General features: G+C 41.3%; 1 protein-coding gene across 6 annotated transcripts in view; it reads left to right on the forward strand.

The window, feature by feature from the left end:
- The first annotated feature begins 557 nt into the window (after positions 1–557).
- magi3a (membrane associated guanylate kinase, WW and PDZ domain containing 3a) overlaps positions 558–27,459 on the forward strand; it is an 86,274-nt gene continuing 59,372 nt past the window's right edge. For all 6 annotated transcript variants that reach the window (XM_052034629.1, XM_052034630.1, XM_052034632.1 and 3 more), the window contains exon 1: positions 558–1,007. In XM_052034629.1, coding sequence (XP_051890589.1) covers positions 737–1,007 — 271 coding nt within the window. In that variant the 5' untranslated portion in view covers positions 558–736. The remainder of the gene's footprint in view (positions 1,008–27,459) is intronic.

The raw sequence follows: 27,459 nt of genomic DNA on the forward strand, positions 1-27,459 counted from the left end.
TATTGGTCTTCTGATGGAAAATATCAGAAGATGTTTTTCAAACTTTCAAGATTCCAATTATAATGTCATGAATGGTTGTAGAGGCCAGAGTTAAAGGAGTAACAACAACTCCTTTATATAATCCTAAAACATAGGAATATGTTACAAGATGCTAAGGTCATGGTCAACAATGGCTGAGCGATGATAATTGCTCAGAACAGGAGAACCAAGAGATGTCAGAAGGTTGTATGATTGGAGGGCTATTGCTGCTCTAATTCTTGTGTCCTTCTAGAGCTGGGTTTAAGCCATGGAGGGATTTGACAACAAGGATAAATATTTGTTGAACCTGGACTCAAACAGAAGGTAAGAGACCCTCCTCCTCTTCCCACTGCCCCTTTTGGGGGCAGTGGGCGGGGCCCCCACAAGTGGGCGGGGCCTTGAGCCCGATGGCGACGCTGCTGATTGGCTGTGTGGACCCCGCCCAGAACTGGAACGTCGATTCCCGCCTGATAACGTGATGACATCATCGAGTACGGAGGACCGACGGAGCTCGGAGAAGCTGACAGGGGGAACCGGGAGCGGCAGCCGGTCACCGAGAACTCGGAGCTTCGCGCCCGTGGAAGGAGCGGGATTAGGCGGCTGCAGCGGGGCTCGGGAGGAAGGGGAAGGGGGGGTACGGGGACTCGGTGAAGCCCGCGGACCGGGAGCCCGGGGCTCGCTGTGATGCGCTCCCGGTGACCCGGCCCGAGGCCCCGCCATGTCCAAGTCGTTGCGCCGGAGGCGGCACTGGCTGAGCCGGGCTCAGGAGGTGGCCGTGCCCGGGGAGGCGCTGCAGCTGGGCGGCGGGGCGGAGTTCGGGCAGTTCCCGGTGTTGGCCTCCGCTCCCAGCGGCCTTGAGCTCGGCCCGAGTACCGGCGACATCCTGCTGGAGGTGAACGGCACCCCGGTCAGCGGTCTCACCCGCCGCGATGTGCGGGCCGTCATCCGGCACTTCCCGCAGCCCGTCCGGGTGCGCACCGTGCGGCCAGGTGAGGGTCGCCTGGGGCTGGGCTGGGCTGGGGTGGGGGGGGGGGGGGGGGGTGCGGTGGATTGAGTCGTGTAGGACCCGGGGGTTGGGTGGTGGTGATATGGGACGGCCGGTTGGGTGGGTGGTATGTCATTGGGCGAAGACGGAGCATGGGGTAGAGCAGAGGTGCATGGGGTAGAGCAGAGGTATGGCAATGTACTGGGGTGCGTTTGGAGGAGGTGTCGAACTGGGAAATTATGAAACGGACATTTCATTAATTTATAAGTGTTATAGTTTCATTTCGAGACGGGTTCGTTTTGTACAGGTTCATTTGTAGTTGTGAAGTTAATTCGTTGTCAAGTTAGCTAGATTTGTTGTGGTGGAGTGAATATTCACCTCAGTTGTAATGGTGAATCGTTTAGAATGTATGTTGGGTGTCTTCCCACCACCCAGCATGAGTCGGTTTTCTCAAAATCAAAGTCATTCCAATTATAAAATCCTGTGTCTTATAAATAAGAGCTGCTAAAGTCTTTGATTTATCTCCTCCCTTGGCCTCATGTAGCTTCTCTCCATACAATCTTGCCCTTTTCTTTGGTGTCTCTTTTCTTTTAAGCATGGTTTTGTGTTGAGCCCTGGTTTGTCTTTGGGTCCCACCCAAAAGGCACTGTGAATGTGGTAGTTACGTACACTCTTGCATCTGCTGTTTTGATGATGTGCTTGATTTGACGGTATTGATATTGTGTATTGAGCAGCTGATGGACGTAGTGAACAGACTGATCCTGATTGAGGACGTATGGTACATGCTTAGGGACTTGGTCCTAGGACTGTGGGTGCTGAATTCCTCAACAGTACACAAGCCAATGTGCTTAGCTGCTTTGGATCTGATTATAGAACAATTTCTCGATGATGTGGCCGTTGAAGCTGGGCTGGTCCTCAAAGCAGGGGAGGCTGCAAGGAGATATGATGGGGGGTATATGAAGTCAGGAAGGATATGGACAATAGATAGAAACTCCTCCTGTTGGCAGTGGAGGACATAGAATGCAGATGAATGGCAGAAGAACCAAAAATGACATGAAATGTTTTGGCAGAGGGAGTAGTTAGGGTCTGGTGTGCATTGCCAAGAATAGTGGTGGAACCAGGTTCCCTTGTCATGTTGAAAAAGGAGCTGGATAAGTATCTGAAAGGAGAGAATTTGCAGGCCTATGGGAAGGGATTAGGAAGTGGGATTAGCTGGATTGCTCTTGCAGAGAGTTGGTAAAGTTTCGGCAGACCAGACACCCCTCTTCTATAATTATTCTTTGATTCAGTTGAAGGGTTGCATTATGTTGACCAAGGTCAGTTGTTTCACCTCGTCCAAAGCAGTAAAACCAGAGATCATTGCCTGTGGTTGAAGGAGTGTAATTTCAAAACTAAGGGACACAAAAGACTGCAGATGCTGGAATCGGGAGAAACTTCTGGAGGAACTCAGTGGGTTGAGTCCTGATGCAGGATTTTGACTTGAAACGTTGACAAATCTCTCCCCTGCCGCACCCCCTCAATAGATGCTGCTCGACCTGCTGAGTTCCTCCAACAGTTTATTAGCTCCTTAATTTCAAAACTAGTCTGTGGACACAATACTTGGAGGTAATGGTTAGACTGTGGAACCGATTCTCTAGGGTGATAGTGGAAATAATTGCTGTTCATTCAATTGCAAATTGGTGGGATTTCTTTAGAAAATTAGTTTCTGAATATCACGAGTGTAGCATGTTTGGAAGGAACCTGACTTCTGAGCATGTTGCTGAAAACTCTCCACTGGGTTTTCCCCAGGGTCTATTATAGCCTAATTGATGGAGATTGATGTTATTAGTTAACTCTGTATTGTGTGGCTACCAGTATGATAGCAGGCTGAACTGGAGAACTGATGTTTATTTTTGCTGAGTATCTCCTGAGATTTTGATCTCCTCTTTCAGCTCATCTCCTAGGACTGAATTTATTGAAGGTTGTATCAGTGCTGAGATTTCTAATTAGCCTATCAGGATGTTCACTGTATCATACCAAGACTTGTTTAATGTTCAATATTCATAATGTACTAAGTAAGCAGCTCTTCAGTACTTTTTTTTAATAGTGTTTTGTGTTATATCATTTGTGTGTTGTGAAGCTGAGGTAAATTGGCTGTGCACAGAGCTGATGGCTTATTCCGTTGGAATCTGACCTCTCCCTTGGGTTATGTGCTGAAGTCTCTCAAAGTACTTAGGTTGACAATTCTGGGTATGTCAGGAGGGCATCATCTGAGCTGCTGACTTTTGGATGAGATGTTAAACTGAGCCCCATCTGTCCTTGCCTGCTGCCCAGTAATTATTTCTCAAATCAAACATTGCTCGAATGTATTGTATTGTTTATTGCCATGTTGCTGTTTGTGGGAGCCCGCTGTGCGTAAATTGACTGTTGCATTTCCTACATGCAAAAATGTGGTTCATGGGGTGAAAAGTGTTTTATAAATATTCTGAAGGGAATAGTGAGATATAAGGGAACTGTGGTGTAATTGTGGCTTGAGGGCAGGAACAGGAGGTTCTGCTTCTAGCATGGAGGATACTGGAGTTAAGATGACATATAAAGTAACCTGACTTCACAGCTGAGCACAATTTATTTTGCCGTACGGATGCTAGATGGCACAGTGTTAATCACCTTCATGAGCGTGTCCACTCTCCGCTCATGCAGTTAATAAAAGAAAGGTAATTATCTATTCCGTGGTGTGTGGAGACTGTGATGTACTTAAGACACTGGTGAATGGGACTCCTGAGATCTGCATTTTAATTCGGATAATGTAATTATCTACAAGCAGCCAACAAAAAGTTCATTGCCAGGAGGAGGATCATAGTATGCCCTTGTGCACCAGGCGCATAGCACATTCTTATATAAGCTTCCCTGCACAAATGTATGTAAGGTATTAGAGAAGCTGGTGCTATCCTTAGAAACATAAGAGGACATTTGGTAGTGGCGTTCTAAAATCTGAATGGTTTAGTTAAAGTAAACGTGCAACAGTAGAGTTGGTAAATAGAAGATATAGATTTGAGGCAAAAGGACTAAATGTGCCAAAAGAGAGAGATCTGTCAGTGGAATATAATCTGAAATGAACTGCCAGCAATAGCAGAAGTGACGTAAGGAATTGGAAGAATATACTGAAATGTAAAAATTTATATGGTCATGGGAAAAGCCTAGATTGGATTGCTTTATGACATGACTGACAGCAGCATGATAGGCCAAAAAGTGCCCTGTGCTGCTTCATTTTTTCATTGGATATTTGCATAACTTGAAATTTCCTTGATGGCTTATCAGTATGTTCTTTTAGCTGAGCTTTGTGACAATGAATTGTTGATCAGTTTGCCGGAATCCTTTCATTGTCTCTCGATACAGTCAAAACTATTGGTTAAAATATTTGCCAAATGGAGATAAGGTGTTGGCAGTCCATTAAGGGAAAACCATAGAGTTCGGGTATCAAAAATTTCTAGTCTGCCCTTAGTTGATCTTGGGTTATGGTGAGATGGTTGATTGCAACCCCATCATGAAGGAAGGATTGGGCAGAATGCTTTCCTGGGCTTCTGCTTATTGAATAAAATTGTACATGGAAGTTAGTAGGGATGATCATTTATAGTCATGTGTAACTAAAAATTGGCCACTTGAGTTGTTTGCCTGTGGAATTGATGAGGCTTACGGAAAAAACACTTTCATGAAGAAGAGAGATGAAAGTAATTTTCATAAACTAGCAAGCTCCCAATTCCCCTCTTTCATTGACAGAATCTTCATGAATGCAAAAATATGAAATTCAAGCATATTCAGAAAACAACTGGAGATCGTGAATGACTTTTGTTAGTGGCAAGGCAAATGCTAGTTTTGGCACACAATTTGAGCCAAGGGTCTGCTGGGCTATAGGCTGCAAGATCTGTTATCATCTGGTTCATTCTTGCTCTGTCTTGTTACTTCTAATCCAGTTGCAACTCCAGGTTATGATTTCTCCAGCTGCTCTCCTACTTCTCATCCAGCTCAATGCTTTTAAGAGAAACCTCTTGACCCAGAATGTGAGAAATGTGCAACTGCTCCCACAAGGAGTGGCTGAAGTGAACAGCACAACTTTCATTACTGAGAGGCTGGAAAAATGCATTCCATGAGGGAGCAAACTATGGAAGGATATGCAGGTGGGAGGTGACTAAAGCACTGACATAGTCCAGTTGGGTTGAATGACTTGTTTTTCTTAGTTCCAGCAGAAGACTCCCTAATTTTTTTGTTACTTAACAGAAAGCAGAATGCATATTGGAAAAACAATCACTGACAGATGTGGGTTTACACCCTGGCCTGATCTAGTTTGAACTAGATTATATATTTTATTTTCTCCTCCCCGTGGATCTCCCCAAACATTCCCTGAACTTGGAGGAGGAGTTGGGAGATTGCCATATGTAAGGGCTTAGCTTCCACCCTTGGGGAGTGGTATCATGCTGAATTAATCTTTCACTTTGTGATATGGAGACACTTTTGCTGAGTGCTGAGGATTTCTTCTCCCAAAGTGAAACAAGAGCAGAGTAATTCTTGATGGTAGCCTGGCAACTGGTGATTAACACTTACCATATTAGTGTAGAATTTAGCCTTGTTTTAAATGGATTATATTCCCGTTAAAAGCAAATGTCTTCAGGGCATTTATCTGCTATTAACTAGCAGTAGTTGCTGTAATATTTAATAGTGCTTTTGGAAGCAGCCATTCACACTTGAGGCCATGTGATAAGTGCGTTCACTTCTGTTGCACCTTCGGAGTTAAAGATCATCTTGGCTGTATTCTGCATTAGAGGCTTCCTGCCCACTGTCCACTTCTGCCTTCCTTTGAGGTGCACTTCTGTATTTTTGGAAAACTTGTCTTAAAGGTACCTTGCATGTTGTAAAATGTCAGACAGCTGTTTGTTTGAGAAATTTTGTTTCATTGATCAAATTTTTGGGCTCATCAATGTGAGCAATGTGTTGTAGAATTAGATACTTTCCCACCTGTCTTCCTGTGTCTTTCAGCCCATTCACAGCATTCCCTGATGAAGTTCCCTTTTCTGTCACAAGAAAAGTGCTGTGAAAGCAACAAGAGCTCCCTCAAGTAATCACTGTTTGAGGATAGCTGTATGCCATGTGACTTTATTGGTGGAGGAGGAATATTAAGACTGGTCTACGCTTGATTTGAAATGAAAGGTGTGAAATTGGCCATGGAAAGTATAGGAGCTAAAACAGAAAGAGCATCCCTTTTATAAAACAGCTTGTGCAGTGCTGATCAAGTAAGTAGGCTGCCTTGTCTGTAAATCGTGCTAAAACCTGTACATGCTGCATAGGGCCCTGGGGGGGGGGGGAGAGGAGAGGAATGGAGAAAAAATCCCCATAATAAATAGAATTCACTGTCCACTGGAGAGCATTCTTTGACTGTGCTACAACTGATTGGTAAAATGTCCTTAATGGAACAGAATTTACAGCTACTGCCTCCTACTTTTCATGATTTTAACTATATTTATTTTCCTTGTCACTATATAAATAAATTGGTTTATTATTGTCACGTATATTAAGGTCAGTGGAAAAACTTGTCTTGCATACTGTCCATACAGATCACTTCATTACAATGGTACATTGAGGTAGTACAAGGGAAAACAGCAACAGAATGCAGAATAAAATGTTACAGAGAAAGTGCAGCCAGACGGTAAGGTGCAAGGCCATAAGGAGATAGACTGAGGTCAAGAGCTCATCTTATTGTATTAGGGGACCATTCAATGTCTTATAACAGTGGGATAAAAGCCGTCCTTGAGCCTGGTGGTACGAGCTTTCAGACTTTTGTATCTTCTGCCCAATGGGAGGAGGGATAAGAGAATATCCAGGTTGGGTGGGGTCTTTGATTATGTTGACTGCCTTACTGAGGCAGTGAGAAGTGTCGACAAAGTCCATGGAGGGGAGGCTGATTTCCATGATGTGCTGAGCTGCGTCCACAACTCTCTGCAGTTTCTTGCGGTCACGGGCAGAGCAGTTGCCATACCAAACCGTGATACATCTGGATAGGATGCTTTCTGTGGTGCATCAATAAAAATTGGTGAGGGTCAAAAGAGATGCCAGATTTCCTTAGCCTCCTGAGGAAGTAGAGGTGCTGGTGAGCTTTCTTGGCCATGGCGTCTACGTGGTTGGAGCAGGACAGGCTATTGGTGATATTCACTCCTAGGAACTTGAAACTACTGATGTGACCAGGATTTGTTGTGTTTTATTCTGTACTTCAGTCAGCAAAACAGCTTTGCTAGTTGTGTACTTCAATATCTGTATTCAAATTGGCTGAGGCTTTTGTCTCCATTAAGCTTTGGCAGCACCTCAAAGTGCACTCATTGACTGCTGTTTTGAATTGTCAAAAGTGAAAGCCACTATACAAGTGCAAGTTATTGAAACTCAGTTGGTCTCATTACTGACGTTTAGCCATTGGTGCTCTCCTATAATTGTAGCCTCTCGCAAAACCCCAGTCAAAGAGCATACACACTCAAGGAACCTGTTGTCATTTCCTTTATGTAGTTGGCCTTCTGTGTGAGCTGGGAGAAAGTGGAATATACCTCAGCATATTGTCAGCAGCTCGTGTGGAGGGAATGTTCTAATATTTCACTTTAAAAGAAAATTTATTCTAGGAGAGAAACTAATTTTTTTCCCCTATCAGGAGCACTTTAGTAGTACATTATTCTTCTTGGGCAACTATGTTGAATGTTTAGAGATTCTGTCAGCTTGTTAAGCCACCTCTGATAGCAATTAGTTGCAGAAACTACAGTGATCAGATCTATAAAAAGCAACAGGCTGGTTTTACTGAGATGCAGAGCAATCAATGCATAACTGGAAGCTGCTCCCATTCTGCAAATGATTATTAAGAATCAAAAGTTAATTGATCAGCTGGGGATATAATGTTTATGGAAAGTTAAGAACATAATAGTAGTGGACTAGGCCATTTGGCCCTTTGACCATACTCTGCCATTCTGCAAGATCGTTGCTGAACTTGTACCTTGATGCCATTTTCCTGCACTATCCCCATATTTCTTTATTTCCTTATTATCCAGAAATCTATCGGTTGTAGTTTGTTTATACATTAGATGATTCAATGCTGTGCAGAATGTGGATCTTTTTCTTGTCGCAAAGAAGATGATTCTAAAATTTTCAGAATTTGCGAATAACCAAGGGTGAGTGAGAACTGGCTTTGTTTGCTTGCTTTGTGACTGATTATTGGTTGGATGATCTGATGTTTGAGCTGTGCCAACATCTTGGAAACTCAAAGCCTGGAAACATTGATCGAAAACTAATTTGTTTCAGGCGATTCTATAGCTGAAGAGTACTTTTGGATGATTCTCTTCAGTAGTAAAACAAATCTTGAATGTGGGTCCCTCTTCTGATTTTTCTTCCTTTCTTCCCCACCCCAACACTTTATCACCTTAACACCATGGGGCAGGCATGATGGTGTAGTGGTTAGCGTTACACTATTACAGCGCCAGCGACCCAAGTTCAATTCCGGCTGCTGTCCGTAAGGAGTTTGCATGTTCTCTTTGTGTCTGAGTGGGTTTCCTCCCACATTCCAAAGACATACGGGTTAGGAAGTTGTGGGCATGCTATGTTGGCGCCGGAAACGTAGCAACACTTGTGGGCTGCCCCGGAACACTACACAAGATGGATTTCACTGTGTGTTTAGATGTACCTGTGACTAATAAAGATATCTTATCACCAAGTTAGGTTCTCATTGTTCATAACTGCTGAGCCTTAACTATGGTTATTCACACAAGAGAAGGGTGCATTCTGCTTGAGTAGGGAACTTGTTACCTTTGAAACCAAAAGGGAAATGGATTTCATTAGTGTAGATCTAAGTCTTGAGAATCAAATTAAGCACTACACTTTCAGTTGATTCTCTCCTGAGTTCACTGGTTACTTGGGTGCTGTTTACAAACTTGTTTTTTCATTTTGTTATACAACATCCTCCATACTCACTACCTTGAAGCACCCACTTTAACAATCTAGGCATTTGATTCACAACTAAAATGGGGATTGCCGAATGATGATCTTGTGAGCTGAAATGGTACAGTCCTTTCATCATTTGAAAGGTTGGCTTTAGAAACCTGCTTTTCTTTGCAATCCTATTTGCATACCTGTACTCTGACGATTTGTATCACTGAGCTATCAGTTGGGTGATTTACTTATCTCATCTTTTTCTGTATTGTTCTGAGCTCTCACTGCATCTGCTGCATTCTTTATGAAAGTGTAATTTGTAATTCGTAAAGTGGCACTAGTTTTGTATTAGAATCGACTCTTTCCACACCTTTCCTCAGATTGAAATGCAGCTTGTCCATGGGTGTATTTACCTAGATCTGATGCAAAGGACATCACCTATATCTCTTCAGATGGCTTGGTTTCAAATTTTGCTTCCGTGATTTACCTTGGGACAGGTACTTTGCAGCTCTGTATAAATGCAATGTTCAAAAGCTTGCTGTAATTCCATGTAATAGAACCATTCAAGAATCAAAACACTCCCTTTTTAGTTGACTGTTAATGCTGACATTGACTCTCCTATGTAGTATTCCACTTTGAGTTACATTGTGTTGCTGAAGCTCTTCAGCTAAGAGGTTGGTTTATGGTTGATCTCTGCTGTGAGATGGTTAGTGATGCATATCCCAAGATTCTGCTGAAGGAATTTTAATTTTATTGCTGGAACACTAGGAGTAACTGTCAGCCAATCCCTGTCTTGATGAATCTGCACTGGTAGGTAGGTTAGTTTGTTGCGAGATCTATCTGAACAGAGTTTCAGCACATGAATTTTACAGCCTACTACGGCATGGTGAGGGAGCTCAGCCTAATACAGAAGGCACTGAATTCTCTTTCGGAGGTCAAATACTACTGGCACAAGAGCTGTGATGAAGTGAGGATGATTATACTTAGTTTTTCCAAATTCTTGAGTACTGCCTCCTAGCAGATGGAGTGTAGTTAACTGGTTTGAGCAATAGCTAGCTTGATGGCTCTTTTAACAACAACTCAACATTGCCACTCTAACAGGGAGGCACTCCTTCAAAATAATACTGGAGGAGAGAGAGTCTTAAGGGAACACAATTGTCAAGGATACGTGTGCAATGCTGAGTGAGTTATCAACATTGGTCTGTGCAGAACCTGTGGCATGGCACCCTTGGGTAATGAAAGACTCCATAAATTTGTCTGCTTTTTAATCTCTGGGGTGAGCTAATTTGCCACTGCCCAGCATTACTCTGTGACATTGAGGCTTTGGATACCCCTTGAAAATCGAGCTTATATAATTAATCCGTTTACTAAATTTACTGAAGTGCTGGGGCAAAACATGTTACATTTGGAATACAGTGCATGTGGTTCTTAAATGTCGTGTGAATGAAGTCCATGCATCTGTGAGCTTCCCTCTCCATGTCCCTTGAATCTGCTCTCATTCCTGATGAGTTAGATCTGAAGGAGTATTTTGGCAAGTGATGTTGAAACCTGCTGTGCTCCAATGATTGGTTGTCAGTGTCAGAAGGGAAAAACAATTGTGTGGGGCTGGGTGTGCACTGAATGAAGTCGTTGCAAATTTCCTTGCATAGCAGCAAATTGGAGTTTAAGGATGTGTCCTACTGTTCAGTGGAACAAGATCCTTTCTGTGCTGAGGAATGTAGTTTGCATTGCAGTGGACTTTGTATATGTGATCTCTGCCTGACTGTGTAACTGAATGGGAATGGGTCTTTTAAAACTTGTAGATCACAGGGTTGAAGCAAACTCCTATGTGACCTAGTGTGTGCACTAAAGTCTATTTCAGTCTCTAGAAATTTACGCTATAAATGGCCCCTCTTTCTATTCAGACTTGAGCTGCTTGACTTGTAATTGTAAGGGACATGTTGCAGAAATAAGTGCATTTACCTTGCGCTTCATGGCTTTGATTTTGTCTGTAGGTGGTAGGTTGGAAAGAAAAAATGAGCCAGTTTTCCTGGAAATGTAAATGGACTTGGTATGGAGAATTTGTCAGTTTTGTTCTTGCATGCAGTGCATAGTCCTCATTTGATTTCCTAGTATTTTATCTGTGGAGTTAAAGGGAGGGAAAGAACTTGCATTTTTGTAGCACTTTTATTATTTTTGAATGTCTTGAAGTATCTGTCAATTTTTTAATGGTTATTTTTGTAATGTAGGAACTGTGACAACTTATTTGCATACAGCAAGCTCCCATGAACAATAGTCCAGTAATCTGTTTCTGTTGATATTGGGTATTACACATGGGAGCATTCCTTGGGCTTTGAATGATGCCTTGAATTTTTATCCCTACCTATTTGGACATTGAGGTTTTAGTTTATGATCTCATCCGCACTTAACAGGCTAGCATTCCCTTAGATTATCACTGGAAATGTCAGCTTTTTTGTGCTTGTATCTCTGTTATGTGACTTGAATCAAGAGTTTCTGACTTCAAGTTCTCTGAACCCTAGTTGATACTGACAAATGAGAAAAGAGCTTTTGCTTCAGCAGAGAGCTTCTTACCCTTTCAAGGCAGAAGGAAACTTGTGGTCTGAGCATTTCATTCATGTAGATCTAAGTGCCAGTAGTATTTCACCTCCGATAGAGAATTCAGTGACTTCTGTGTTAGGCTGAGCTCCCTCACCATGCAGCAGCAGGCTGTAAAATTCATGTGCTGAAGCTCTGTGCAGATAGATCTAGCAACAAATTAACCCACCTACCAGTGCAAACTCATCAAAACAAGAATTGGCTGACGGTTAAACCTAGTGTTCCAGCAATAAAATTAAAATTATTCAGCAGAATCTTGTAATATGCATCACTAACCATCTCACAGATCTACTATAAACCAACCTCTTAGCTGAAAAGTGAGGAACAAGAGGATGACTAGGGTGAGGGTAGGACTGCTCAGGGATAAGGGGGAAAATGTGTCTGGAGGTAGGGGAGGTCCTAAATGAATATTTTGCTTCAGTGCTCACCAGTGAGAGGGACTTAAATGAATGTGAGGTTAGCATAGAACAGGCAAATGTGTTGGAGCATGTCGAGGTTAAGAAAGCAGTGCATTAGGATAGATAAGTCCCTGGGGTCTGACAGGGTGTACCCCAAGTTACTATGGGAAGCGAGGGAAGAGATTGCTGGAGTGTTAACGATGATCTTTTGAGCCCTCCCTGGCCACAGGAATGGTTTTGGAGGATTGCAAACATTATTCCATTGTTCAATAAAGGTAAAAGGGATAATCCTGGGAATTATAGACTAGTGAGTCTTGCGTCAGTGTTGGGCAAACTATTGGAGAGGATTCTTGGGGACAGATTTGAGCATTTATAAATATCATATTCTTATTAAGGATAGTCAACATGGCTTTGTGAAGGGCAGGTCGTGCCTCACGAGCTTAATAGTTTTTTTGTCTTGTCACTTCGTCAAATTGAAGGTAGTGCAGTGGGTGTGGTATATATAGATTTTAGCAAGGTGTTTGACAAGGTTCTGCATGTAGGCTCATTCAGAAAGTCATGAGGTATGGGATCCATGGAAAACTGGCTGTATGGATTTGAAATTGGCTTGCCCAGAGAAGGCAGAGGGTGGTTGTAGAAGGGGAGTATTTGACCTGGAGGTCAGTGACTAGTGGTGTTCTGCAAGGATCTGTGCTGGGACCCCTGCTCTTTTTAGATATATAGATATATATATATCTCTATCTATGAATGATTTGGATGAGGAAGTGGAAGGATGGCTTGGTAAATTTGCAGATGATGCAAAGATTTGTGGAATAATAGATGGTGATGAAGGTTGTCGTAGGTTGACAGGATGCAGAGCTGGGCAGAGAAGTGGCAGATGGAGTTCAATCTGGAGAAGTGTGAAGTGATAATGCTTTGGAAGAATGAACTTGAAGGCAGAGTACATGGTTAATGGCAGGATTCTTAGCAGTGTGGAGGAACAAAGATCTTGGGGTCCAAGTACATTCCTCAGTTGCCTCACAAGTGAATAAGGCAGTGATGAAGGCCAGCACACCATCCCGCCTTAAGCTGGGCAATTGAGTTCAAGAGCCGAGAGGTAATGTTGCAGCTCTGTAAGGCTCTGGTTAGACTACACTTGGAATATTGTGTTCAGTTCTGGTCATCACGTTATAGGAAAGATGTGGAAGCTTTGGAGAGGGTGCAGAGGAGATTTACAAGGATACTACATGTCTGCTAAGGAGAGGTTGAGTGAGTTAGGGCTTTTCTCTTTGGAGTGACAGAGGATGAGAGGAGACTTGATAGAGGTATATAAGAGGCACAGAGTGGATAGCCAGCATCTTTTCCCCAGGGTGGCAGTGGCTAATACTAGAGGTCACCTGTTTAAGGTGCATGGAGGAAGGTTCAGGGGAGATGTCAGAGGTAGGTTTTTTCCCCGGAGTGGTGGGTGCCTGAAATGCACTTCAGGGGGTGGTGGTAGGGGCCGATATGATAGGGTCATTTAGGAGACTATTAGATAGGCACATGGATGAAAGAAAAATAAAGGGTTATGGGAGGTGAAGTAGAGAAGGCGATAGATTGAATGGGGATCAGGTTTATATAGGTCGGCACAACATCGTGAGCTGAATGGTCTGTACTGTTCATGTTTTAAGTCTTGAGAATCAAATTGAGCATTGCAATTAGGGTTGCTCTCTCCTGATCTTGTTTTGTAATATTAGTATGTGCTTTTTCATCGAGTTACACAACATCTTTTCTCCTTTGAAGGCCTTGCACCTGATTTAGCACTAACTCTAATCTGTTATATTTGAGTTTGATGTCAAGAGTACTATATGTATTGACCAGGTTTTCAGAATGACCTTGTGGGTTATTAGCTGCATTCTTTTCCTTTTGGTGATTTTACTTCAATCTGCTGAAATCAACCCTATGTTTGGCTTGGATATGTTTTTCATGTTGGAGTATAACACATGCAAACCATTCAATCCAGGGGATCAGTACATAAAATGAATTGGGGTCCTGTATAAGATCAGTTGACTTCTCCCCGCATCACTTGTCAAATGCCTGCCTTCTCTGTGCAATCAATTAATTCCATGGTCTCCTAAACTGTTTGGTCACCATCACTTTCTCATCCAGATAGTGACTCTTTAGGAAGCCAGTTTTCATTTTAGTCTGCAGTTTCTTGGGCTGGATTCAGTAAGTAATTTGATGTCAACATGCCCTTTATTTCCTGCCCTGCCTCTAAAATAGGATGAACAATACCTATTGGTATTTTTTGTTTCTGAAATCGGCCAACTGAACTGGGAATTTTGGCAATGTCCAGCTGTTTAGATAATCACCAGATTGATGTCATTCCTTTGGGCTTTGAGGTTTTCCTAGACTGACAAACCTTAAGATGCTGCTTCCAGTCAGACTACTGCTACCACACACAGTTGTATTGAATCATGAATCAGGGGAGGGGGGGGGGGGGGGTTGGGTGGGTGGCATTTGGCCACCATATGTATTGACATTTTAAAAAGATCTATCCAGTTAGTTCCATTCCCCTGCTTTTCCCTATAGTCCCACAAATTTTCCTTTACAACTATTCCCCATTGGAAGTTGCTGTTGGAATCTAATTCCACCATCCTCTTGGGCAGTGCATTCCAAATGGATGTATTTTTTTAAAAAAGAAAAATCTGATCTTCCCCATGGTTGGTATTTCCAGTTTAATAAATCAGGCAGTGAAATGAATTTCTCTGTTAAAGCCCTTTATAATTTTAAATGCCTCTATTAAACCTCTCCTCAGGTCAAGCAGAATGGACCTTTCATCAGTCTGTTTCTTTCCACAGATGCTTCCTAACCTGAGTGTTTCCAGCACTTTTGATTGTAGTTCAGGTTTCCAATATGTGCAGTTTTGATTTTTTTTCTCCTAAGCTCTGGTCTTGTGAGAATCCCATTCTTTTCCTCTGCTCCACATTATCTAAGTCCCTTGTCCTTAAGACCACTGATAAATCTGCTCTGCATCCTCTCCAATGTTCTATAGTGTGAATAGATATTTTTATAGCAGGTGGTTGGAAATGTGCAAAGTAATTTCTTGTACCAGTAACTACTAGGAGCTCTTGAAGGTATGCGAGCAATTGTCCATTCATGGCATATTTAGCGTTTGGAACATGCAGGATTTACAATGTATATAACTGCTCAAGGAAACCTGCTGGCGAATGTGTCCCAGGAGTAGTCTCCAGAACACCATTAAAACCTGAATCTGACAGGAGCAGTCTGTAATTTTGCTATAGATGAGCAAATACTGATGTTAACTGAGTATTGCTTCTCATGGATTAGACTTTAATTAATATACAATTCCTTTTATAGTTTGCCTCATTGTGATATTGTGAACTCTTTGGACATGATGGGTAGATGTGCTAGGATGAAAATGTGACACAAATGGGACTGAATCATCACAAACTCATTAATCCAATGCCTCAGAATATGGAGTGCAAATTGCGGGAGGGAGGGGAAAAAGTTAAGGTGCTTGTACAGAATGCCCTAGGGTATGTGAGGGAACTGCTTTTTAAATGGTGAATTTACTGATGGGAGTACAGGCATGCAGGAAAGAAGTATTGTGTTTCTAGTGGGGCTTTTAAGCACAGCACAATTACTTTGCAAGTCTGAACATTGAGTCTGTATCCCATTTTAGGGATTATACATAGAATCTTGACTGACATTTCCAGTGCAGTGCTGATGGAGGGCTGTATTGTTGGAAGTGCCATCATTCAGATGACCCAAGGTCTCTGTCCTTCGATGGGTACAAAAAGTTGTGTTTCAAGGAAGTGCTTAAGTTTTTTTTACAGAAACGTTTATCCTGTATTAGTCATAATGATCTGGCCATTCTCATACTTGTAGGAGCTTACTGTGTTGTCTTTCCTACATTGCAGAAGCCCCCATGCTTAATGTACACAATTGGCTGTAAAATACTTGGATGTCCTGGGTTGGTTGCCACAGTAGTGGAAGTTCAGCTTAGCTTCCTCAGTACTTGGCATTATTCACAAACCAATCAAGAATACTTTCCTTGAACAAAGTAGTATTTGCAGCACAGAGATGCTATTTCTTAAATTCTAGCTTGTTTTCAAAGGGGGAAGGTATTTGTGTCCTGATGACTTGGTTTATTCTGTACAATTTTGCACACTTAGATGGCATTGTTGAATGTTAAGAGCTAGGAGTTGAGGTTGTGATTTTTTTTCTCTCTCCATTGGTTGGACTCCTTCCCTTTGTTTAAATAACTGGAATGGGACAGATGTGTGCAGCTGTGCATAGCACTAATGGATCCCCAGTTGGCTCTTTTAACTCCAGTGCTACACTAGGCCAAAGCAAACAATGTTTTCAGCATTGATCCAGCTTTGGTGCAAAAGGAAGTTGTAACTTTCTAAGATCCTACATTTCTTGTGAAATCATTTATTGAAAAACCTGTTGGACAAGATGGGATTTTAAATAGTTTTTTGTCAGATTGCCTAAAGGCATGTGGATGACATTGCTGTCAAATACTGCCAGGTGTGTGCACGAGTAAATAAACTAATACTTTAAGTGACTGGTAGGTTGCAGATTCATACTTTGACCATGGAAGTTCTGCATTTCCATGGTCAAAGTAGATTGACTTAGTGACTGCTTTTCATTTTTAATTTCTTCTTTAGTCTTTCCTCAACTCTTCACCATATCTGTGCAAGTACATCCTTGTTTTATTGTGTGTACATGTTTTATAGCTGGTGCAGTACTAAGAGAGGACAATGCAATGGCCAATTTACTAAGACCAAACTCCCAGAAACAATCTGATAATATCCTTAAAAGATTGCTTGGCCAAGTATTAACCCAAGACTCCAGAGAACTAAAATGAAGCTATGCAATATCCATCAGAGCAGAAGTATCTTCTGTGTACTGTTGCATTTGAAAGACTGCAGTGCTTGCTTAATACTGTACTGGGATTGCCTGCTTGGTTTATTGGCTTAATGTTTTACAGTTGATGTCCATTTTTCAATGGAGTCAGAAAACCAGTTTTATTAAGTTAATGTTCTCCTTTAAACATGCTTAGTCTGTAACTGTTTGGAATATCAGTGAATGAAATCTGGGTCTCTTTTCTCTTGTTTTATTGTATTTGCTCTGTGCTACCTTTTCTCGAACAGTTCCCTCTGTCTCAGGGTTCCATTCCCCCCCACCTTTTTCTAAAAAAAATCTTGCTGCATGACTGTAGTAGAGATGAATCTCAAGGGTTTAGCTCTGTCATTGATTACTCATCCAGGGAGAGCTAATTCAGTACTCATGGTACTGAAGCATCTCTGATGCTCAGCTCAGAGTTAATTAAGCAGTGGGTGATCTGAGAGACTGCTGTTACAAATAAACCTTCAGTCTCCATTTTATTTCAACAGTTGGATTCAGATTAGTTTATTGTCATATACAGGAGTGCAATGAAATTCCTTGTTTGACTCTAACTCCCCTCTTCACCCCTGCAAACTAGACCATTGGCAGGAGCAGTCAACCTGGTGGCAGAGTGGCCCCGGAGAGTATCCACGTGCTGCTGTTTCAGTTGGAATGGTAGTTTGTTACAGATATAGCATTCATATGTCATATCATGTAAGTAAAATGTTCCAAGGTTTTTTTTTTGCAGTATTGATTTAATAATAATATAAGGACACACTAGGAGTGGTGTCCAAATACTTATCTAAAGAGCTCCTTGAAAGGGGAGGATGGAGAGGTTTAGGAAGGGAATTAGTGAGCTCAGCATCTTGGGCAGCCAAAGGGAAAAGCAAATGTGTTCAGCTGCCCAAAACTGGATGAGCAGTGACTTCCTGCAGATATGCAAGGTTGAGGTGCTTAACAAGATAAGACGGGTGAAAAATTTATCTTGGTACAGTATTTCGTCAGCCCTGGGATTTTACACCCAAATGTATACCATTCCTGCTTTTGCTTGACACCTGATACCAACTGTGACCCAGTACAGCTACACCCTTTGTATCCTGCTACAACTGAATTTGGATGTAGAACGAGTTGAGCTGCACAATGTATGCTTAAATTTCACTGCTATTCATCGATGTAACTTGATCCCAGGATCTATTTAATATTTACATTCATGCTACTTGACCAACCAGTAATATGTATTTCACACTTGCGAACAGCTCACAGTTGTTACCTGGGGTGTCTTTCTTTGGTTAAATGCTGCCAATACTCTACACATAACCATCTGCTTCACGGCACTTTTCTGGCCTGATCACTAAGTGGGTAGACAAAAAGGTAGAAATGCTCGACTTATATGCAGTGTGTTGGTACAAGCTATAATTGAAAATTAATAGGTGTGAGAGACTGGTCTTCTGTCTGTTATTGCAATTGATTTTTGGCAATTATACTGGAGATCGAGATCAATATTCCATTAAACATTGATTCTGGATGGTTTTAATTGAGTATTCTGTTTATATTGCAGTACTAGGTAGTATAGAAAATGCACGATATTCGTTTGGGGTGGGTATGGAGTAGAACACTGGCTGTTTTGTCCTCTTGAAAGGTTGGAATTTATTTTCAGTGGAGGATGGAATCGAGGCAGTGAGTTTGGGCAGAGTGATAGGCTGAGTAATTTTTTTGGTTATTTATCTTAATATAATGCAAAAAGCAAAATTTAGTTGGTATTGATTTGTTGGTCAATATGTTTTGAGTTCGCTCCCATTATTTTTCAATCCTTTGAAAGAAGGATAACTAATCTAAAGGCTTAAGTGTTTTTTTATTTGAACTCATTATTTCAGCATCTCGACTCTGCTTTTCTCCCCCAATGCCATCCTGCTGGTTTCTTAAATAAATCCCAAGTCCTCGTCTGAACAAAAACCCCTGGAAATCTGATTGCTCATCATATCCCTTTCTCAAAGAAATCTGGTAAATAACTTTTTTTGCAATCTTAAACAACTGCTAGGATTTGTCCAAAATTTTATTTTCTGCTCTGCCTTTGCACTCCTGTTTTATCTATCTCTTTGAATCCAAGGAATATGGTGTTCAAAAAATCCATTAACCTTGGTTGCATTACAAATGTGACTCCAGTCCGGTAAAAATGCAGATACTTTCTTAATCCTTTAAATTAAATGTTGAAATCGTTAACACACTTTGTCCAAAAATTGGCATTTGACTTTTCAGCACTGAAACTCCAAGAGGAAAGAAAGGTCTGCAAGGGGGTCAAGAGTTGCAGGCAACTGGCAGAGGCCAAGATCAGATTGGCTCTGATCTTCTTGAATGGCAGAGCAGGCTGAATGGGCCACATGGCCTGCACCTGTTTCTTTTTTTCTCTTGTTTCTCAGTACTTAGAATAGTTATCACATGAACTCATCTGAGGGAGCAGATTGTTGGATGAGTGGCCAGATTAGAACTAATTACAAATTAATCAGTTGCTGGATCTTTAAATGAAAAGTACTTGTAATTGTCCAGAGTTCTCTTCAAATTAAGCATCTGCCTATGGGACAAAAATTCTCATTCAATGAACAATAAAATAGCATCCACGGAATTATACCAGACACGGGTCCACATTAAGGACCTTTTGTATGAAATTGACTTGTGCTTTCTTTAATTTTGAAGATTGATGCCTGATTTCATTAGTGTTCAAGCTAGTTAAGAGGTACAGATAATATACAGCCTTTTATCAGGCCAATCAGTCCAACTGGTCCACATTGGTGTTTATGCTCCAAAGAACCCTTCTCCCCAGACTTTACTTGTCTCTAAAGTATAACCTGTTTCTTTCTTCCTCAGGTGTTTATCTTGCTTTCCTCTTGGAGGTTCAGTCTTGTGCACCCCAACTATTCTTGCTGTTTTGATATTTATCCAACCACCATCACTGAAATGAAATATGAGCAAATGAGCTATTGCTTTTCCTACAATGCAACAGTGACTTTACTTTTGGGGTATCCTGAAGCTGTGAAAGAAATAGTATTGTAGGATTGGAGCTATGAAACGGGGCTTGCTTAAATACATACCACTGCTTTTAATCCAGTATCTAGAGATTAAATACGAAATTTACCTGTAGGTTCTGAAATTGGCACCTGTCCACAAGTCTCTATTTCATTCTAGCGCAACAAAGGTTTTACAAAAATTTAAACTGATTCTGCTACATTCCTATTGCCATAGCGTGAAAAATAATACATACTTCCATCCTCTGGAGCAATGTTAACCTGTTGATTAGGACCTCTGAAGCTCAATTAGTGTTCTATTCTGTTTTCACTCCTTTTACCATCTCAATCCTTTTCCTTTCAGGCTTGTATATATAAAAAAATATGCATGTATGCCAAAGGCAGGCTGACTTTTATTCATGTTTTCGTCTCTCAGCATGCCCCAGTGTTTTATGACTTTAATAAACAATTTTCAAAGTGCATTCCAAAGCAAGATCCAATAACTAGTACTGAATAATATCCTGATAATGTTTTATTGTACATTTTCTTTAACCTGTGTATCTGATAGGGGAGATTGGGCATTGGTTTAGTATTAGCTCAACACTAGCACCTGGGGTTACAGGCTAGATTTTCTAATGTAGACCTTGGACTGCATTTTGAACCAATGGTCTTCTGATGTGGAGATGTCCTTCCTCAGCCACAACAGAGATGTAAAGCAAAACAAGCGACATCGCTGTTGCTTCACAGAATCCCTGTTATATCTTGTGAAGTGGAATGCAACTTTATTGAATGTTTTAAAAAGAGATACAAATCCTCACTTGTTTACCCATTTTGACCTAACCCTATCCAAATTCCATTGTACACCCACCCTGTGGGACAAATTAAACTTATTGCAACCTGTGTAATTTGGCCAGGTTTTATCCCTTGTTCTCATTTTTACAGTTTGTCTCAGACAACTTGGTTTTCATACCTTTCTGCCAGCTACCCTTTGATGCACATTACCTTCTAAATATGCACTTTTCTTTACAAATCTTTTGAGTGAAATGTAGGATTCTACTTTGCTAGAGATGGCCATTTGACCAGTTATTACAATGCTAGCTCTTTGAAAATATTAATCCAATAAGTCTAATTTCACGCATACTTTTCACAAACCCATCTAAGATTTTTATTTTCAGATGTTTATCTATTTTCCCTTTTGCAATTTGTGGAATCTACATTCCAAGCAACTGCTTACCTCAGAAAAAACTCAGTAATTCACTGCACTTTCTACAATCTTCAGTAATAAATTTCAGCTCACTAATTACTCCCTTGCAAATGTTTTCCAAATTAGAATTTAGAAATGGGAGCCAGGAGTCCATCCTTCAAGTTATTAAACATGATCAAAGCTTACACTTTACCTCATTGCCTTCCTGCTCTATTCCATATCCCTCAGTATTATCAAAAAGAGATCAATGCCTGTCTTGAATATGCTCAACTGATCACCCACATCCCTCTGGCATAAAGAATTAAAGGGTTCTCAAATCTGAATGAAGAAATTTCTCACTTCAGTCCAAAGTGGCAGGTACTAAGACTCTTGCACCTAATTCTGGAGACGGTAGCTTGAGGGAACATTCCCCTGCATCTTATCACTCATTTTGTTTTCAATGCAACCCTTTTTCATTCTAATGCTCCTAATTCTTGCAGCCCATTCTACTTATTTTCTTAGACAATTCTGGCATCACTGAAATCATCTAGTGACTCTTGGTTGTAACAGCTCTAGATAAGTATCTTTTTGTAAAGAGTTAAAACAGTACTCAGATATAGTTTCACAAAAGCCCTATAAAATTTGTCATAAGATGACTTTACTCTTATTACAGAGACTAATTCTTTTACCAAAATTTGTTTGTTTTGGTCACCAGCTTTCTCTGTTCTCGCCACCAGATTTGCATTGCAAAGTGCTATAGTTTCTCCTCCATCTTAACCCCATTTTAGAAAATCTGCATGCTCTTTGAGGCCTTGACACCCTTTTTTAAAACCTGAGTCCAATGGAGTAAGTGGCTTAATTAATCAACGTTTGCTCCTTGCTCTATACCTCTAAATTTAACCCCGTCACCAGTAATGATCAGTGACCTGTCTCACTGTTTAACCCTTTTGTGTCCTGAATGAGGAAGAACTTGCCTCAATGTTTTAATGAGACATACAATAACTGCTGGCCTTGCCAGCAATATCTGTCATTGCCTTAGAACTGGAGGCTGTAAAGTGTCACAAGTAAGGGCTAGATCGGATAAGGATGGCAGATTTCCTTTCCTGAAGTACATCATTGAATCAGTTGTGTTTTATTTTCAAAATCTGGGCATTTATTTGGATGCTATTTACTGATGTTGGCTTTCTATTCCAGATTTGATTTTGAATTGAAATTTTGGAGTTGCTGCAATAGTATTAGATCAATGGTCCAGTCCTTTAGAAATTACTCCTTAACTATCAGACCATGGTTGTAATAACTATTGTGACCAAAGCTATCTTTTGCTGCCTGAAAATCCACAACAGCACCTGACTTGTCCTTCCCTCTGCCAAAGCAGAACTCCATTGTCTTGTTTTGCTCTTGAGCTGTTATTTCTACTTTGAGTTCACCAGTCTGTATTTTAGCATTACCTGTGACCCCACCCAAAAGCAAATAGCATCCAATGAAGTACCTTTCTGATGTATAGTGAGTGTTTTTAGGCAAATGGGTCACTTAATTTGCACCAAGCAAGGTTGAATTTTCAGTTAAATGTTCCTGTCATTTTTCAAATGCTTTGAGTGTGTGGGCTGTGACTGTGTGCTTTATCCTTCAGGAGCCCCTCCTGTCAGTGCACACTTTGATGCATTAGGTGCAGGCATGGTTTGTCCTGTGCGCTTCAGTGAGTGGAGGTCAAATTGTCTTAAGCTGAGACCAGATGAGATTCTGCTGCAGAGCTTTGTTGCTATTTGGCAGGACTGTTACATTTAACTCTCTGTGTACTGGCTCTAAAATTCCAATTCTGACATGTCTCCTAGATTCTGGTTCATTTAGAAAGTGACAAGCATTGCCCAGTTCAGTAGGTCAATAAAGCACTGCACTGCCTGCAAGGCCATTGGCTCGTATAGTGGATGAATTGTAATAAGCTTGCCTCAACCTGATTATGGGTTCAAGTCCTACTCCAGAGACTTGAGCACAAAATCCAGACTGACACTTGCAACATGACACTGAGAGAGAACTACATTACCTTTTCGATGAAATGTTAAATCAAAACCAAGTCTGCTCTCTTTGGATGGGGGTAAAAGATCCAATGGCACTAGTCAATGAAAGGGGGAATTTTGTCCAATGTCGGGACCAATATTTATAACTCTATCAGGTCTTTATGGTGTTGCTATTTGTGAGACTATACTATGTTTAATTTGGGTCCATGATTCCTATTTACTACAACAGTGATCCTTGGGTGTAAAGTGCTTTTGGACATTGTGTTGTGAAAGTATTTATTTTTGTAAAAACTGACAGCCTGCACATCAGAACCTCATGCCAAATCCCAACTCCTTTCGTTCATTATGTGGCCATAGTTTGCTGTATTCATGGATATAAAACATCTGGTAGTCTCAAGAACTGCAGATGCTGGAAATCTGAAACAAAAGCTCAGCAAGTCGGGCAGCATCGGGGGGGGGGGGGAAAGAAAACTGGTAAAGGTTCAAGTATGTGACCCTTTGTCACAACTTGGGAGCAGGGGAAAGGAAAACAAAGTGGTGGGGGTGGTGGAGAAAAACATTTGGGGTGCTGGAATACAATCACATGCAAGAAATCCAAGATCTTTTTTTATAAGATGTCACTGGTTTAAAAACATCAAATAAGCATTACAGAAGTGGTAATCTGCATCTGGTAAATTATTAACAAATGACTGAACTTGAGAGGTGCAAACTAAATGCAACTGGTGGTCACTACTTGCACAACTGCATTTAAAGGGAAAATTGGATTGTTTGGACTAGTTATAAAGGATATCAGTTTAATGTGAGAATTAGTGTGGCTGGTTTGGTACATGAACTGAACAAGTATTCAGCATTTCAATAAACTGGTGCATGTCAGAAGGTCCAATAGGTACTGCAGAATTTTTTTGAATTAAGTTTTTTTCTTCATGTGCATTCCTGTAATTCAATTCTCTGCTTGCTTGATTCTCTCCTCATCTCATCCTGAAGTGTGCCTGAAAGACCTCGGTCAATCTGAATTTAAAGGATGCCCAGCAATCTCTCTCAGTAGTAAGAATTGAAGGGTTGAACTGGAATGCCATTCAAGCATGCTGCAATCAAAGCAGTTCAGGGTCAAAGTGAAGCAATTCTATTAACACAATGTGATTAACAAGTAGAATTCTGTAATGGTGAAGAGGAAAATCTAATCAAGATGTGGCTGGATGTTGTGATGGGGATTGTTAACCTTCTAATTTCCCCCTCTCAACTGGATGAAACTTTTGCATCGATGGAATTGTTTAGAGTAGTGTTACACTAGTTATGTTATCACTCTGGTTATGATACTGATCAATTTGGGTCCTGGTTACTGTAGTCATGGCACTGCTCTTCGGTGGTCGTAATGATGGTGGTTTTGTTGGTGCAAGGGATTTGCCAAAATAATACTGGGTGCAAAATTGAATGCTGGGGATGGAAGTAGAGCTGCTTACTAGCAGAACTTTCTAATGGCAGATCCAGTCTGATTGAATGGAGGGTGCCTGTCTGAGCACTTGGGCAGAAAAGAAGTTGCTGGATGTGCTTGGCTCCAGGCATCCTCTGAGGAGAGAAACAATTTCAGACTAGTGACCTTTCATTAGATCTGAAGGGTCACCAACCTGAAATCCTAACTCTGTTCCTCTCTCATGAAGTTGTGGTCATTCTTGTACAGCTCAGAAGCAGGTGCTTTAACCCACCATGTCACACTGCCTGCCCATTGTACCTATCAACTCTAATCTCTCTTACCCACAGGGTCCACATCATTTTGTGCTTTGGCAATTCAACTACCTGTCCAGAGAGTACAGTTGCTCTACCATCTCTTCAGGCAATGTATTCCAGACACCAACCACTTGTGGTGAGGAAAAAATCCACTTGAAACCTATGCCTCTCACCTTAAACCTATGCACTTGGGTACCCTCACCATAAGGGAAAAGATTTTTATTATCTCAAGAATGTTGTCTTTATCAGATTTGTTTCTCAGCCTCCTCCACTCTAGGGGAAACAGACCCAGCCTATTCAGTCTCTTCTTATTACTGAAATGCTTCAATCCAGGCAACTGCTCAGTGAATCTCCTCTGCAACCTCCAGCACAATTACATCCTATAGTGTGGCCACCAGAACTGCATATACTGTCTGGCCCACTGAGTGCTTCTACCATTTTCTATTTCTGTACCAGCATCTGCAATACTTCTGGACTCCTGTCAGTGGAAGTAAATCTTGTGGCTAAATTTTATTTTTCATCGTTGTGAGGCAAAGATGAAACTGTTTCAGCAAATGCTACATTTCTATTTGTATTCCCAACTGTAGAATTGCAGAGCAAAGCACAATCACGAGACTCTTAATGTGCCATGTGGGATCTGTTACTTTGCTGCAACAATAGCAATACTATAATAGTGACATGTTATACTCTGGATGATGGCACAAGTTGCTGATATTAATCTTCTGTTTGTGTAATTCTGGGGTGCACTGCTACATTTATCTGGTAACATGGGAGCTGTTGTCTTGATAATGCTCCCCAGCAGCTCTTGAATTTCACACTGCAGAGTCCTCTTAAAGAAGGAAAAGTATGGTAACAGGCATCCATCTGAGTGCTTCCAGATTTCAATGCAAGGTTTTGACAAGAATTGTAACGAGGCTGAGAATATTAAAGCATATCACTTAAACAGAGAAAACATGGCCTAGGGTCTTGAGTGGCTGGGTTTTGAGGAGGAACAGAAATTTCTGAAATCTGTTAAATGCTTCCTTTTGAACTTTAATGCAGTGTGTTCGCTGTGAACATAGAACATACCATTGCATTCCATGAAGAATGCTTGGGAGTGAGTTACAGGCTGGAATCCAATCAAAGGGTTCAGGTTTCGTCATAAATCACAGGAGCAGTGTGGGATTCAGAAACTGGAGCAATTCCAGAGCCCTGAGGAATAATATGCCCCTTGTTTATAGAGGGTTGAGTTCCTGCGACTGGTTTGCACGGATTATCTGAACTAGTTATCTGGTTGCTGCGTTTTAATAGTCGGTGTGAAATGGGGGAGGACCTAAAAATTGTAGAAAAAATTACAAATGAGTTGCTCCCTGCTGCCAGATCTCTAATAGCAATTATCCACAATCTAATTGGTGGTGAGTATCTCCAGAAGGGTTAATATATAGGGCTGTGCAGTGGGTGGCAATCTCTGACAGTTTAATATTCTGACCACACAAGTTAGCCACATCAGGGATTTGAACACATTATCCAGGTCACTGAGGGAATGCTGCACTCCTGCAAGCTTATAGATGACTCTTTAAAGTCCCCATGTGCTTCTAAGAGCAAATATAAAGGATTGCATAGCACTTCCTAAAAAAAAATTGGGGGTTATTTTCCCAGTGTCCATTTAATCTAGTCAATCACTGTGCTGCTTGCAGGTTTGTATGGAAATTGGCTTTTGTGATTGTACAAAAATTAGTTGACTCTTTAGCACATGGCAACAACCCAGGTTTGTAAGAGTCTGCTTGTCTTTCACATTGAAATATCCCAGGCTCAGATGTTGGGCAACTCCTATGGGGTTCGTGCTTAAAGTGTACAGTGGCTGCTGCTGATCTTTTGGTGGACGAATGATTATTTCAGCTCAATGCACTGCTTAGGACCAGCTGGTGCACATGGACCTGTAACTCTTGGGTTTGTACCTTCAGTAGCTGGCTTTTCAGTTGGAAGAAGAGAGGGGGAGAACTCCCTGTTGCTGAGTGTTTTGCTGTAATTTCCTCAGTAAAATAAAGCTGGCTGCTTCACAGGAAGTGATCATTGAAAACGTTTTTAGGGTTAGATGCATGAAATTATTCTGTTAACATGAAATGTGACGAGTGCCTGTGGTAATTATCTGATTAATGATGACTTAAATCTGAAAGCTTTGTTCCTACCATATTGTAGATTGCCAGGATGTTGCTTGGATTATAGCGTATTAGCTATTTCACCAGGATATTGCCAGGATTAGAGAGTATTCGCTATAAGAAGAGGTTGGAGAAACTTGGTTTGCTTTCTCTGGAGTGTTAGGGGCTAGGGGGCAACCTGATCAAACTATAAAATTGAGGCATAGACAGGGTAGATGATTTTTTTCCCAGGATGGAAATGTTAAATGCTAGAGTGCATAGCTTTAAGGCAACAGTGGGGATGTCTAAAGAAGATTTGAGGGACAAGTTTTTTTTTAAGTGTTAGGTGCCTGGAATGTGCTGCTAGGGGAGGTGGTGGAAGCAGATACAATAGTGACATTTAAGAGGCATTTAGACAGGCACGTGAACAGGCAGGGAATTGAGAGAGACCACGTGCAGACAGATGTCAGAATCAGGTTTATTATCACTGATGTATGTCATGAAATTTGTTGTTTTGCAGCAGCAGTACAGTGCAAGACATAGAAATTTTTATCAGTTACAAAAATAGTGCAAGGGGAATAGCGAGGTAATGTTCAGGGACTGTTCAGAAATCTGATGGC

Source organism: Pristis pectinata, chromosome 20 (assembly GCF_009764475.1).
Source record: "Pristis pectinata isolate sPriPec2 chromosome 20, sPriPec2.1.pri, whole genome shotgun sequence".
Lineage (NCBI taxonomy): Eukaryota > Metazoa > Chordata > Chondrichthyes > Rhinopristiformes > Pristidae > Pristis > Pristis pectinata.